This window comes from Desmodus rotundus, chromosome 3, assembly GCF_022682495.2.
Source record: "Desmodus rotundus isolate HL8 chromosome 3, HLdesRot8A.1, whole genome shotgun sequence".
In the NCBI taxonomy this organism is placed as follows: domain Eukaryota; kingdom Metazoa; phylum Chordata; class Mammalia; order Chiroptera; family Phyllostomidae; genus Desmodus; species Desmodus rotundus.
The window spans coordinates 42876612-42891701 of NC_071389.1; the positions used below are offsets into that span (position 1 = coordinate 42876612).

Here is a 15090-nt window from a genome sequence, read left to right on the forward strand (position 1 = left end):
GGACCACACTTCGGGTGGCACAGTGCCGTTACAGACAGGCCCCACGGGGCATATCCATCAAGACTGAATGTGTGAGCCTGTGTTTGAACACGGGTGTAGAAGTGACTGTCTTCACTAATTAGGGTGGATATGCTTTCCTCTGTGTTTAATTTAAATTTATGTTTTCAGCCTGTAGGTGGTAAATGAATTTGTACTTTGTAAATAGATCACTTGCCAACTGCATCTCCCCCACTGAATGATTGCCTTATCCCACATCTCTCAGTACCAGAGGGATGCGGCAGAGTGATCAGTTTCCTCATGGCATGAAATAAAGGAGTGGGGGTGAGATTTATGAACAGCGGAGATGAAGATAACCCACCTCAAACTTCAGTGTAGACCAGGCCTAACTGCCTCAGTATCTGAGACCTAGAAGAGGGAAACTGCCTAGTTAATGAGGACTTCTGGATTCTGTTCCTTCTGGATTCTGTTACTGGTTTTGCCATTAGCCTGTGGCAGCCTCTGGGGTCTTTGGTGTCCTTAACTGTGAAAGCTCTGGGCTGGTTTCTTTCCCTCTCCAAACTCAGTGTGATTCTTACGAGTTTAGGGACTGATTACAGAAGTGAATCTTTCTTAGTCTGTTGTTACATGACTGAAAGAAAGATCCCAATCATATTTGGAGTTTCTTATGCTTTTGACAGTACCTAATTCAACCTTTCATTTCCCTTTTAATTCACCCTTATATCCTTAGCAAGTAGTATGATGCCTGGCTTAGAGCAGTCATTCAGTACTTTTTTTTTAATGAATAAATGGAATGAAGTTAGTGATTACACTTTTTTTCTGAATCCTTGAGTTCCTTTTTCCATTACAATTGACCCCTTAACCCATATTATATCCACTTCTTATCATTCTTAGGTGTGTGTGGTAATAGCCTCCTAAATGGTCTGGTTCCCCATTCCCCTGAGAGCGTTCTCCCCACAGTTGAGTGCTAGTTCATTGTCAAACGCTGCTCAGATGTTATCCATTGCTGATTTAGCAGCAGTTCAGGCCTAGCTTCTCCTTCATTTTGAGCTCTAGGTCGAATCCAGCAGCTGTCTGTTATTTTTTTTTTTTATGGTCAGATTGATAATATATATTTGGAAAGAATTTTGGCTACCATTCATGCTTACATAATAACTTCCTTTCATATATATATATATATGGGGTCTGTTAGCTGTTGATGAACTAAATCTTTTTATTTTTATTATTTTTTATTCTTTTATTGTTGTGCAATTACAGTTGTCTCCATTTCCCCCCCCCCCCCCGCCCTCTTCCACTCTTCCCCACCCTACCCACCCCCACGTCCCACATTCAGTCCTCCCCTTGTCTTTGTCCATGGGTCCTTTATATATGTTCCTTGATGACCTTTCCCCTCCTTTGGCCCATTATCCCCCTTCCCTACCCCCCCCCCTTGTTACTGTCAGTTTGTTCTCTATTTCCATGTCTCTAGTTATAAACCCATGTCTCTACGGTCAAATATTTGACAAAGGGGGCAGGAGCATAAAATGGAGTAAAAATAGCCTCTTCAACAAATGATGTTGGGAGATCTGGACAGCTACATGCAAAAAAATGAAATTTGACCACCAACTTACAGCATACACAAAAATAAATTCAAGATGGATAAAAGACATAAATATAAGTCATGACACCCTAAACGTCCTAGAGGAGAACATAGGCAGGAATATTTCAGATATTCCACGCAACAATATTTCACCAATATGTCCCCTAGAACAAAGAACATAAAAGAAAGAAGAAACAAATGGGACTTCATCCAATTAAAAAGCTTCTGCACTGCTAAAGAAAACATCAGCAAAATGAAGAGGGAACCAACCATATGGGAGAATGTACTTGCCAGTGATACCTGGGACAAGGGTTTGACAGCCATCTGTTGTTGGTACTGCAAACTAGCTCACTCAGACTGAATCATCACCTTTTGTCCTTCACTCCTTGTCTCTAAGGATCAGACATCAATTTCCCTGTTATCCTTTCCCTTCTTTTACCTCAGGTATCCAAACAGTGTGCAAGCCTTATTGATTGTATCCATTCAATTATATTCTACCACCACATCCTAGCTTCGCCTCTAATTCTCTGTCCTCCATTGTACTTTTATCATCTTCCTGAAGTTTCCTCTTCTCCCCTCTTTAAGTCATCCAGTGTGTACTGCTGCCGAATTAAACTCCCAAAAGTTGGGCGCTGGGGGTTGCCCATGAGTGTTCTCCGAAACTGTAAATGCCAAAAGGACTGAGGCATGCCTTAGACTTCCCGTCTGCCTCTAGCAGATGTGAACACAACATGCGTCTTTGTAGTCTTCCTCATATGGTGGGTAAACATGGGGTTTGGGGCGGGACAGACCTGAATTTGAACCCCAGGTCTACCAATGACTAAACACGAGTTTGAGCGAATCCTGTTACTTCCATGAGCCTCCGATTCATCATCTGTACAACTGGGTGATGAATCTGGTAGGGTTAGTAGGATGGTTTTGTTTTTCTTTTAGTTGTGAAAACTTTCAAATTTGTAAATATGAATGGTCAGTGAATTCCCATTATTATTTTTCTAGATTCAATAATTACCAAGGTTTTACTGTACTTCTTTGACCTATCCCTTATTTTTCTTTACTAAAAGATTATTAAACCATAACCAGGCATCATGTAATTTCATCTGTACATGTGTATCTGTAAAAATATAACCATAAGACCATTAATGTACCTAACATAATTCTTGGGTTTTATCTAATATATAACCTATAATTGATGCATTTTTTACAGTTGCTTCAAGTCAGATTTCAAACAAGGTCCTCACATTACATTATTTTATTCTTTTTTTAATACAAATTTATTGAAATATATACTAACAGGAAACTGTACTAGAGTTTGATGAATTTCTACCCACTACCCAGGACACAAAATAGAACTTTACTACCACTCAGAAAAAGTCACTTTTTCTGATTCACTGTGTCTTCCCTCTTCCTCAAAGTTCAATTCTGTCTCGAAGTCTAAAACCATAGACTAGCTTTGACTGTTTGTGAAGTTGATACTAATTGAATAATGTGATATATAATCTTTCACTCAACAGTACATTTCTAATATTCAAACATGTTGCCTATAGCAGCGATTGTTTTTCATTGTTGAATAAAGTTCTGTTTTATGAACATGCCACAATTGTTTATCCATTATACTGTAAATGGGCATCCTGAGGATTATATTTCATAACACGGAATATACAAAGAGATCCACATAGTGTCAGTGAAATTTCAGTTAATGTTAATACAGTGCCTTGTTTAAAATTTGCTCATTACATATTGACTCATTTGAATTTTGATTCATCTAATTGGAACATTTTAGATTTTCATTACTAGTTGGAGCTTTTCTTTTTTCTTACTCTATGGTCTCTTAAGGAAATAATCTTAATGATTTTTGCTCTAATTGACTGCCTGAATTTTGTCACTTTAAATTTATAGTTGATTTTCTTTTCTGTTCTTTAATATGAGTTGAATTTTTGTGAATGCAAGGAAGGAAATTACTTAACTTCTCCAGTTTTTTCCAAGTTCTGCATTAATACTTTGTTGTTTAATTTTGACCCTGACTTTCACCTAAGATCATGGACTCCATAGCCTAGCAGTTGTTGTTATACTTATCTGTAGTTCTCAGGTTGTTGTGTTTTAATATTAATTTCTACTTAGAGAGCCATGTGATATTATCAAATTTATAACCGGCAAAAATATCTTCTACATGTAAGAGGAAGGTTTGCTTATTTGTTTTCATGCCAAATGAAGTCTGTTTACACTGACAGGTTTTTTATTGTTTTCTCTGTTTGTGGGTTTTCACTTGAGATTCGCTCCTTTATGGGAGATCCCATGCTGTTTCTTTAGATTAGTTATGGTTTTCTTCCATGTTTTTGCTTCTCAAATTTGTGTGTACTGACTAACTCTCAGGGAATTAAAAGTGGTTACTGCATAAGAAAGTTAATTTGAGGTGCATATCATAATCTGATTATTTAAAAGTGGCATTCTTGTGTTTAATGTATAGGAAAATATACTTACGTATTCTTCTGTATTTATTACTTTTTATTATTTAGAAACAGACCAGGTAACAAAATATTCCTGAAGTTGTATTGGGTCATTATTCCAGTGTGTTAGACATTTTTTATTAAAATACTGGGCAGTGACTTGAATTAAGTTTCTTTCTTGGGAGAAAGACTCTGTTACTTAGCAACACCTAATATCCTATGATGATAGAAAAACACCCTGGGACCATACTGGAGAAGTCTTACTGGCTTTCTTGGACAAGAAAAAGATATCGATGCTTTGATACAGAATTATGAGCAATGTTATGAGATAACATTGTTATGGGGCTAGAAAATCCATGCTTAAACAAGCGTGACTATTCAGCTGAATGAAGAGACTGTTCTCTCTCACCAGTTATTCTAGGCTGATGTTCATTTCAGGGACTTAAGTAAACCTTGGTGCGAAAAGAAGTACTTTTCTTAGCTCCTGATCTCTGAATTTTATTAAGAAATGAAAAAGCATCTAGATTATTTGGGATAGGAACTTAATTAAACATTGTGAAAGTCAATGAAAATCAGTATAAGGATCAGGTGTATATTACAAATATTTCTTGGAAATAGCAGTAATAGGTATAGTAAGATCTTGGATCATTACAACACTTAATATTTTGTTGCTAAAAGTCTAGTAGTTATATGTGGGGTGTGTGTGTGTGTGTGTGTGTGTGTGCGCGTGCGTGCACAGGCCGGAAACAAAGTATGGGTTCTTTGGATTTTATTTTTCTTAATAGAGCAGAACTTCATTGGCTTCAAATAAAATAACATTCTTCATCCCACCTCTTTAATGTGAAATTGACTTTCACTTTTAGTGAAATTGATATGTTTTCAGAAAACCACATTCTTTATACATTTTCTTCCCACATATCCTCTTCCCCGCCCACTGGTTGCCATGGAAACAACTCACAGCAGCCCTTAGAGCAAATGCCATGCAGTGTGGGGTTCCCCTGTGGTGGAGCCACATGTCTGATGCTGCAGAACAGTTTGTGCTGACTCAGCTGTGCTCAGGAGGAGCTATACTGTGATTTTTTTCTTAAATTCTGAGTTAACAAACTGCCATGTGGTGTCTTGATTTTTCAAAGATGAGAGTTCAGCTCTGCTTTTTCCCTACCCACTGTTTTCCTTCTTGCCTTTTGAAATTCTAGTATGCCTTTTATTATTCCTACAGAGTAGAAGTAATTGGTAATGGAAATGACAGGAAATTTCTGAGATGTGAGAGAGAGGGAGGCCGCTATATTGCAGGAGGGTAGGAGATATAGGGGAAAAGATTGAGCTTGAGATTCTAAAGTAATCTACTGTATAGTCAGAACAAATTTCTTATTTAATCCTGAGCATGATTGTGGAGCCAGAGATAGTCTCCATATTAGATTAATTTTGTGAGGGGCATATTTAAAGCCTGCCATAAACTTTGTTTATCTGTGAACTTTATGGTTAACTGTCATGATTGCTGTGGAAAAAAATTTTTGCATTGCATGGGAGATTAAGCTATTATTTACAGAAACAGCTGTTAATGGAAATTACTAAGGACCTTGTTACAAAGAAAAACTTACCCCATTCCCAAACCTTACCCCAAACTCATTGGCTCAGAATCTCAACTGGTGGATCTTAGTTATGATTCTATTTTACAGGCTTTTAGGGTGATTTTTAGGTCACCTTCCTGGAAAGTAAGGAGACTAGGCCTGGGAACCATTATTTCAACTCTCTTAAGGGAGCCTCTTATTATTTAAAAATTCCACCAGTCTAAACAATAGCCGTGTGGCGATGAAGAGAGCACAGCACTTGGATCCCATACACTGGCCGAGTCATCTCACCTCTCTGAGTATTGTTTCACTCACCTGTATACGAAGGTGTTTGCAAAAGTATGAAGATTCAACAACATGATGAACTGTGAATTTATTTTTTTATGTAAGGAGGTATTACAAAAATGATGATTATAAAGATAGTTTCTTTAAGGGAGAAATTTAAAGTCATTATTATTTTTTAAAATGTCATTGGAGAAATTTAACATGATTTTGTAGAGGAGGAACTGAACTACATATTACAAGACTTTAGTTTTTAGCTATAAATTAGCTTTATAACCTTATACAGGATCTTCATTTTTGCAGTCTTATTTCTTTCTTTATGAAATGCAGTCCAAGGTAGGGAGGTACTTTAAGAGATGGTAGCTTTACATGATTTCATGATTTATCTTGCCTGAATTAAAAGTCTCTGATTCCATGATATGGTGAAAATATAGCATTTAATTTATATAAGAGTTGGACCTGTCATCTTCAAATGCCTTCTAGTTATGAGTCTAAATAAAAAATGTAGGCTACCTCAAATTCTGAGGCCTGAAAATCTTAACAGTAAAAATTTAAGTGAAGATTAAAGAGCATGTGTATCTGTTCTTATGCCAGTACCAGACTGTTCTGATTACAGTGGCCTTGTAGTATAGTTTGATATCAGGTAATGTGATCCCTCCAAACTTGTTCTTCTTTCTCAAGATGGCTGAGGCCATTCAGCATCTTTATTGGTTCCATACAAATTTTTGGAATATTTGTTCTAGTTCTGTGAAGTATGCCATTGATATGTTTTTAGGAATTGTGTTGAGTCTATAGATTGCTTTGGGTAGTATGAAACATTTTAATGATGTTAATTCTTCCAATCCATGAACACAGTGTGTTTCCACTTATTTGTGTCTCCCTCAATTTCTTTGTTCATGTCCTGAAGTTTTCTAAGTACAGGTCTTTTACCTCCTTGGTTAAATTTTTTCCTAAGTACTTTACTTTCTCTGTTGCAATAGTGAATGGGACTGTTTTCTTAATTTCACTTTCTGATAGTTCATGATTGGTGTATAAAAATGCCATTGATTTCTGAGTATTAATTTTGTATCCCACTACTTTGATGAATTCCCTTATCAGATCAAGTAGTTCTCAGTGGAACAGAATAGAGAGCCCAGAAATAAACCCACTTCTCTATGGTCAGTTAATATTTAATAAAACAGGCAAGAGCATGCAATGAAATAAAGACAGTCTCTTCAATAAATGGTGTTAGGAGAACTGGACTGGTACATGCAAAAAAAAAATGAAACTAGACCATCATCTTATACCATACACCAGAATAAATTCAAAATGTATTTAAAAAACTTAAATATAAGTTGTGAAACCATAAAAATCCTAGAGGAAAACATAGGCAGTAAATTTCAGCTGTCTCACATAGCAATATTTTTGCCAGTATATCCCCTAGGGCAAGGGAAATACAGGAAAAAAATAAACAAATGGGACTACATCAAATTAAGAAGCTTCTGCACAGCTAAGGAAACCATCATCAAAATGAAAAAGGAACCAACTGTATGGGAGGACATATTTGCCAATGATACATCGGACAAGGGTTTAGTCTCCAAAATATATAAAGAGCTTATAAGACTCAACACCAGAAAGACAAACAATCCAATTTAAAAAATGGGCAAAGGACCTGACAGGCACATGGCCGGTAGACATATGAAAAAATGCTCAGCATCACTAGCCATCAGAGAGATACAAATTAAAACCACAATGTGATATCACCTCATATCTGCCAAAATGGTTATCACTACTCAATCAACAAACAAGTGCTGACAACAATATGAAGAAAAGGGAACCCTAGTGCACTGTTAGTAGGAATGCAGGCTGGTACAGGCACTTTAGAAAACAGTATGGAATTTCCTCAAAAAACTAAAATAGAACTGCCTTTGACCCAGTGATTCCACTGGTTCATGCCCGAGAATCCCTAAACACCAATTCAAACGAATTTATACACCCCCTGGCAGCGCTATTAACAATAGCCAAAATGTGGAAGCAGTCTAGGTGCCCATCAGTAGATGAGTGGATGAAAAAGCTGTGGTACATTTACACAGTGGAATAATATGCAGCAGAAAGAAAAAGGGAATTCCTGCCTTTTGCGACAGCATGGATAGAACTGGAGACTATTATGCTAAGTGAAATGAGCCAGTTGGTGAAAGACAAATACCAAATAATCTCACTTATAAGAGGAATCTAATGAACAAAATAAACTAATGAGTGAAATAGAACCAGAGGCATAGAATCATGGGACAGGCTGACAGCTATAAGAGGGGAGGGGCAGGTGGGGGCTGATTGAAAGAAGGTGAAAGGATTAGTCAAAGAACATACATGAAGGACCCATGGACATGGACAAGGGTGTGGGGTTTACTATGGAAGTGGTGGACGGGCTGTGTGGAGGGGGGCAAAGAGGGAAAATTGGGACAACTGTAATAACATAAACAATAATATATTTTTTAAAATAAAGAGCATATGTGTTACAAAGCATGTGGCACTCTTACTGTCTTATTGCTCTTCCTGTTTTATAATGCATTGAAAAAAATTATGAAGTTTAAACCTTTTTGCTCTTCAAGTTTCCTCAGTTAATACAGTTGATTTTAAAAGGTAATGGGCACTTTGTTATTTGTTATTTGTTTTTTTAATAGTCCTAATGGATTTTGTTGCTTTTCAATACAACTCTAAAGAAGAAACCATTCTTCTACTTCTTTTAACTGAAAGAATACATTGTGTCTGAAAAAATTTTATGTCCATCATTTTTAGGTCTCAGTCGCTTTTTTGTCACATTATTGGGGGTCATTGGTTCAATAGTATGGCATAGGAATTCAAGTGAACCTTAGAAACATTCTTTTATGTTTTCAACAGGCATATATTGCACATATTAACCACCTAATATACATCAGGCACTGTTTTAGGTACAGAAGACAGCAGTGAGCTGTATGTACAAGGAGCCTCATAAAACTGATGGTTCTGGGTGATGGTTGTCCTATATTTTAGTTGTAATTTTGATGTGGTTGTATGAAAGGCAAGCCATGTCTGCCTATGCCACCATCTTGACTGGAAGTCTCTATTTTTTTTTAATTAATTCTAAATTTTTCAATTATAGTTGACATATTATATTATGGTATACAACAGGTATACCACAGGTAGTTTCAGGTATACAACATGGTGATTAGACACTTACATAACTTGTAAAGTGATGAACTCATAAGTCTAGTACCCATCTGACACCATTCATAGTTACTACAATATAATTGACTGTATTCCTTATGCTGTACTTTACATCCCTGTGGCTGTTTTTATAAATGTCCATTGCATCACTATTTGCAATAGGATTTGCCTTTTTGCTGAGCTTTATTCTAGTGAGCTTCTCCCATAAATAATAATAATAATATTAATAATAATAAGAGACATCAAGGAAAGCTGAGTAACTCATTTTTTAGCATTTAAACAAATAAAGTTGGAAGAGATTAGATGCTGGATTATTGGAAATGTCAAATAAAATGAAGTTTTTGGCATTATGTATTAAAGGCTTATCTGACCAATATATTGAGAGTTTGTTAGGCTATCTATAATACTCAGTATAGTTTGCAGACATTAGTAGTTTTCCTGACAACTCAGTAAGATAGATGGGTGACTTCAGCTCTGGTATTTTTATTATAGCTCTTATCTCTAAATTATACTTAGTCATATGTATGCTTGTCTCCAATGATAGATTTTAAGGACCTTAAACACAAATTCCATAGTGTGCCTTTTGCATCACAAACCCGACATGAATTTGGATTCAATTAATCTTTGTTAATTGAATAAATGGGGTTTTAGTAGTGTCTCAACAAAACATTGGCTAGAAAAATAGGGCTGCTGGTTGTAAAAATTCAGGATACTAAATCTACACCTTAGTCCCTTGTTGGGATATTGATAAGGGAACCAATTTTTGAAGAGTCTTCTAAGCCTCTGGCTGGGTTTTCCTGTGTGCATGGTAAAGCACACACAACAAAGTTGCCACTTCAACCGCTTTCCAGTGTACAGTTCAGTGGCATTAACACACATTCACGTCGCTGTGCCACCATGACCACCATCCATCTCCAGAAATTTTTCCCATCTTCCCAAATTGAAACTACAGAAAGGGTTTTAACTCCACGCTTGACTAGCACACCATTTTAAGTCCATCTCATGGCCTGAGTCCCGTGGGACAAACCCTTGACCTAGTGGTGTGATTCCTCTGCATCTGGAGAGGTTGGCCCAGGGACTCCTCAATATGTGAAGCTCGGAGAGGAGAATTGGGGGGAGAATGACACCAGCCCCTTCCTCTGACAGTCCCCATGGGAGAACTGTGTGCCTGCTTCTTTCATGCCGTCATAGAGAAGCATTGCTCCCTTTCACAAGTCTCAGTTTTCCTCAAGTTAGATAAAGGTAAAGCAGAAAAGAGTCACTTTGTCACTAACGTAAGACTAACTTAATACTAACTTAAAACTTCAACATAACTAAGCCATGGGAAAAAAATCGTGGTTCTATTTTTCCCCCAACATTATTTAGACCCGATGCCCCAGGCATTTTTAGGTAACATTTATTTTAAGGACACAGCCTAATCTTACGAAGAAGAAACCTACGGTTTGTAGAGAGGTTCAGTGACTGGTCCAAGGGACCAGTGGTGTTAAGTGCATCAGCAAGGGATTTGAACTGAATTCTGACCCTTTTGCCTTGCTCTTCCTACTTTTTCACCCACTATAATGAATCATTAATGTGTTAAATACTTGTGTTTTTGTATGTTTGCTTATAAAATTTGTGTGTTTTTGTGCTGTAATCTTCATTTGCATGAGTGGTATTGACACCACCCTGTTTTTCCTCCTTTTCATTTAGCTCTGTTTTAAAGTCTGTTGTTACTACTTACAATGAATTGTTTCTAATTGCTGCTAGTATACTGTGATGCCCCTTCACCACATTTCACCTGTCCCCTCTCCCAATGATGGACACCCAGATTATTCCCCACTCCCTGCTATCTCAAACAACATTGTAATGAACATCAGCCAGTTGTCCCCCTGAGACCTGTGGAAGAATTCATTAGGGTATATATACCCAAGAGTGGAATTGCTGGTTTATAGAGTATGTGTGTGCCTAACTTGGTCAGGTAGTACCAGACTGCTCTCCAGAGTGACTACACCACTCAACACTACCAACCGCCGTGTGTGAGGGTTCCTCTGTCCTCCTATCTCCACCAAGGCTTAATGATCCAGAGTTTGGATGTTTTCCAGTCTGATAGTGCAAACTGATATCTTACTTTAATTTGCATTTCCATAATTACTAATGAATTTGAATGTCTCTTCACATGTCTCTTAGCCATTTGAGTTTTTATATCTTTTGACCAGATTTCTATTGGAGTTGCTATTTTTTTCTGCTTAATTTATAGAAGTTCTTTGCATACTAATTAATTCCCTGTTGGTTTTAAACACTGCAAATATCTTTTCCAATGTATTTTTATTTGTAAATCTAAATTCAGAAAGTACTTTCTGTTCCAATTTGCCGACAGTTTGGTGTTTTTGAAAATCTTAAATAGATGTTGTACCTTCTCAGAATAATTTTCTTCATCTATTAATAGGATCTTTCAGTTCTTCTAGTTTAGTTTATGAATGTGATTTTCCAAGAAAAATTCCCTGATGGTTAACCATCCTTGCATTCTGGGCCACACTCTTCTTTATAATATATTGTTATATTGAATCATAAGAAGATGCTTTTCTTATGTCAGAAAATGGTCAAGTACTTGCCTATATCATAGAGGTCAAACTAAATATTTTTAATATACTCTTAATTAAATTACCTTTTTAAAAAATTTTATATCCATGATTATAAATAAGACTATAATTTTCTTTTCTTGACTTGTCTTTATTTTGGAATCAGAATCAGGATTAAACCAGCCTCCAAAAATCGGGTGGATAAGTTTTCGTACATTTTCCATGTTCTGTAACAGCTTAGAGAGGATAAAAATTTGTTATAACTTGAAATCTGATAGAATTCAAATGTAAAAATATCTAGGACTGCAGTTTTTTTTAAAGGAAGTATCCTTGGTTATCATTTCAGTTTCTTTAATACTTACTAGTCTACTGCAGTTTTACATTTGTCTTGTATTAAATATGGCATTTTAAATTTTTTAAGAAATTTATCCAGGTTATCAATAGTTGAAAGTATGTCAACATTTTGTTTGTTGTTATATTATCCATAATAATGTTATTTTAAAATCTGTCTGCTGTTATTTCCCCTTTCTTGTCTTATAATTTATTTGTATCATCTAGATTTTCCTTGATCATTTTTTGCAGAGCCTGTTTTATTAATGTTTTCAAAAGAGTACATTTTACTTTCATTGATTTTTTTATTGTAATGTTTTTGTTTTGTTTTGTGTGTGTTTGGTTTGGTTTGGAGTTGATGGTTCTGTTTCATTAACAGATGCCCTTCTCTTTGCTCCTTTCTCTCCTTGTATTTTTGCATTTGCTGGGTGATTTTGTTGCACAGGACCAACACAAGTGAAGCATGGCCAGCCAAATCCTAAAATATAAAATAGGTAATTTAGGTCATAAAGTAGAGGTAGCAAGGTGAGACAGAAGATTGAATAAAAGAATTATAGAATGCCTGGAAGCCATGAACCATTGAGTTCTTTAACGTGTTTTAGTTCATTTTTTTCAGCATCTGTGCAGTGGGTAATCCAGTGCCCATCTCCCAGGTGAATTCCATAGAGATAAAATAGTGTGTTAATTATTGGGTATGAAGTAAGTGGTAGATTTGCAGAATGAGCTGACAGCTAAGCCAACATTCTTAATCCCCCTTGATTTTCACTCACATAGCACTCAATACTGTTTTGTACCCTTTGTATAATCTTTGAAAATGTAATTCTTTAGAATTAATTGTTAGTTTTCTTTCTCCTCGACTGCAGATTCATGAGAACTGGAACCATGTCTGTTTTGTTCGGAATATCTCAAGGACCAATCACTTTGCTTGGCACATAGCTGGTGCTCAGTAAATAGTCTTTGTCTCCCCACTCCACCCCCCTTTTTTTGGAGTAGATACATTGAGGCCAGGGTTTCTACCACATTGTTTTGACCATCTTATGTGAGAAAAAAATACATGGAAAGTCTAGGCCAGTGTGAACCTGAACAATCAGGGACAGTTTTATGGGTGAGCTAACCTTCTTAGATAGATACAAAATGATTCTTAACTGTAACCTATACATAAGGCTATCAATGACCTCAAGTACTTCATTCTCAAAGAGGGACCAATCATTGCAGAGGAATCACACACAGTATGGACGGAAAAATATAACAGCTCTGTAATACAAATTCAGCTGCTCTATTTAATTTTCTTTTTATTTTTTAATAGAAAAAATCAGGCAAAGATATGCAGATTTGCCTGGAGAATTGCACATTATTGAACTTGAAAAGGATAAGAATGGACTTGGACTCAGCCTTGCTGGCAATAAAGACAGGTCACGCATGAGCATATTTGTGGTGGGAATTAACCCAGAAGGCCCCGCTGCCAAGGACGGACGAATGCGTATTGGAGATGAGCTGTTAGAGGTAAGGAACATATATGTATTTTTTTATTTTTCTTTTGTTGAGGTGAGGGGCTGCGGGGCATAGTGTACAATAAAATGAGGTGAAGGGGAGCCCTGACCAGAGTGGCTCAGTTGGGTGTGGTTCCACCAGGTAAAAGGCCGCTGGTTCGATTTTCGGTCAGCGTGCGTGCCTGGGTTGTGATTCGGTCTCCCGCCAGGGCAAGTGCAAGAGGCAACCAGTCGGTGTTTCTCTCTCACATCTGTGTTTCTCTCCCTCTCTCTCTCCCTCCCCTCCCTATCTCTAAAAATAAATAAGTAAATAAGTTTTAAAAATAGAATGAGGTGAAAGAGAAGAATGTTGACATTATATTTTCTTCTACTATTTAACATTATTTTTCAAAGCAAAAATAAAAATCATAGTGTTGCTTGCAAACGTTATTTTGCTGCTTGAGTAGAAACTAACCTCTCAGAATAATTTAGGAGCCGTTAAGGAAAATCTCATGGAAACATATTAAAAGGATAAGGCTTATTTTTAATATTAATTTTAAAATTTTCAAAACTAATTAGATTATATATTAATTGAATATTGTTGGTGTTTAATCATCATTCTCTGAGTTTTGAATTAACTGCATTTGTTGTTGTTGTCATTTAATTTTGGGGGAAGATGTTAGAGCCAATGAAACTATGTGATCTGATTGTCAGGGAATGGTTAATATCTGTGAAGCTGATTGTGAGGGTTAAGGCCACGTAAGTTCCTTATGTAGGACCAGCATAGAGATAAAAGAAGCTAAGGAGATGACTGATCCTCTGCTAATTACTCGCTAGATGATTTCATCAATAAACTGAAAGGTTATTCTTATTCTCTTAAACTTAAAGTTAAGGTTTCTATTCTGAATTTATTTTAGTTGGATATTCATTTGCTTGTTGATTACTTATTCAGCTAATATTTTTTGAGTGTTTCTTAGAACTGGACACAGAAAAATTGATGAGATCATCCAGTTCATTCAAATAGCTCACAGTCTAGGAAGAAAGAGACATGACAAGATTGTGGCACTACAAAATGAAAAATGTGATAATAATGACAACAGCTAACAGGCCCTCGGTATCAGATGCAGCAACCGCTTTTACGGGCGCGTGGTTGGACTTCTTAGCTCTTTGTTGACCAGTGTGCTCCAGGCCCCCTGGATAAACTGCTCCAAACTTGGACAGTAAGGGGAGTCACAGAGGCACTGAGTGTCAGACTGCTGATTGAAAATGAGGACTTACTGATTTTAATTTGTAGCATTTCCTCTTCAGATTCTGACTCAGAATACAATTCTTAGTCATCCACAGTTTGACTTGCCTATAATATCTACAGCCAAAGCTGGGCAGACACAACTGTGAGGCCCTTAGTGTCGCCTCTCTCTTCCAAGCCCAATAGTCTCTCCCATCTACATTCTGGTTCCACAGAAATGTCTCTTCTGGAATTACTTTTTTCTTCTTCTTTTTTTTTGTAATATAGCATCATGCAAGCGACCCATATTTGGTAACAGTGACTAGCATAATCATTAAATAAGTAAAAATCAAAGGTGACAGTATATATTAACTAATGTAATTCATTGCTTCAAGTTTGTATCCTTTGACTGATGGTTAGGGACTTCTTCAGAGATGAGACTGAAGTGATGG

The 15090-nt window shown here is 36.6% G+C and overlaps 1 protein-coding gene across 3 annotated transcripts in view; it reads left to right on the forward strand.

Annotated features, from left to right (window-relative positions):
- PATJ (PATJ crumbs cell polarity complex component) overlaps window positions 1-15090 on the forward strand; it is a 322107-nt gene that overhangs the window by 173060 nt on the left and 133957 nt on the right. For all 3 annotated transcript variants that reach the window (XM_024565364.3, XM_024565365.3, XM_024565366.4), the window contains exon 28: window positions 13251-13447. In XM_024565364.3, coding sequence (XP_024421132.2) covers window positions 13251-13447 — 197 coding nt within the window. The remainder of the gene's footprint in view (window positions 1-13250; window positions 13448-15090) is intronic.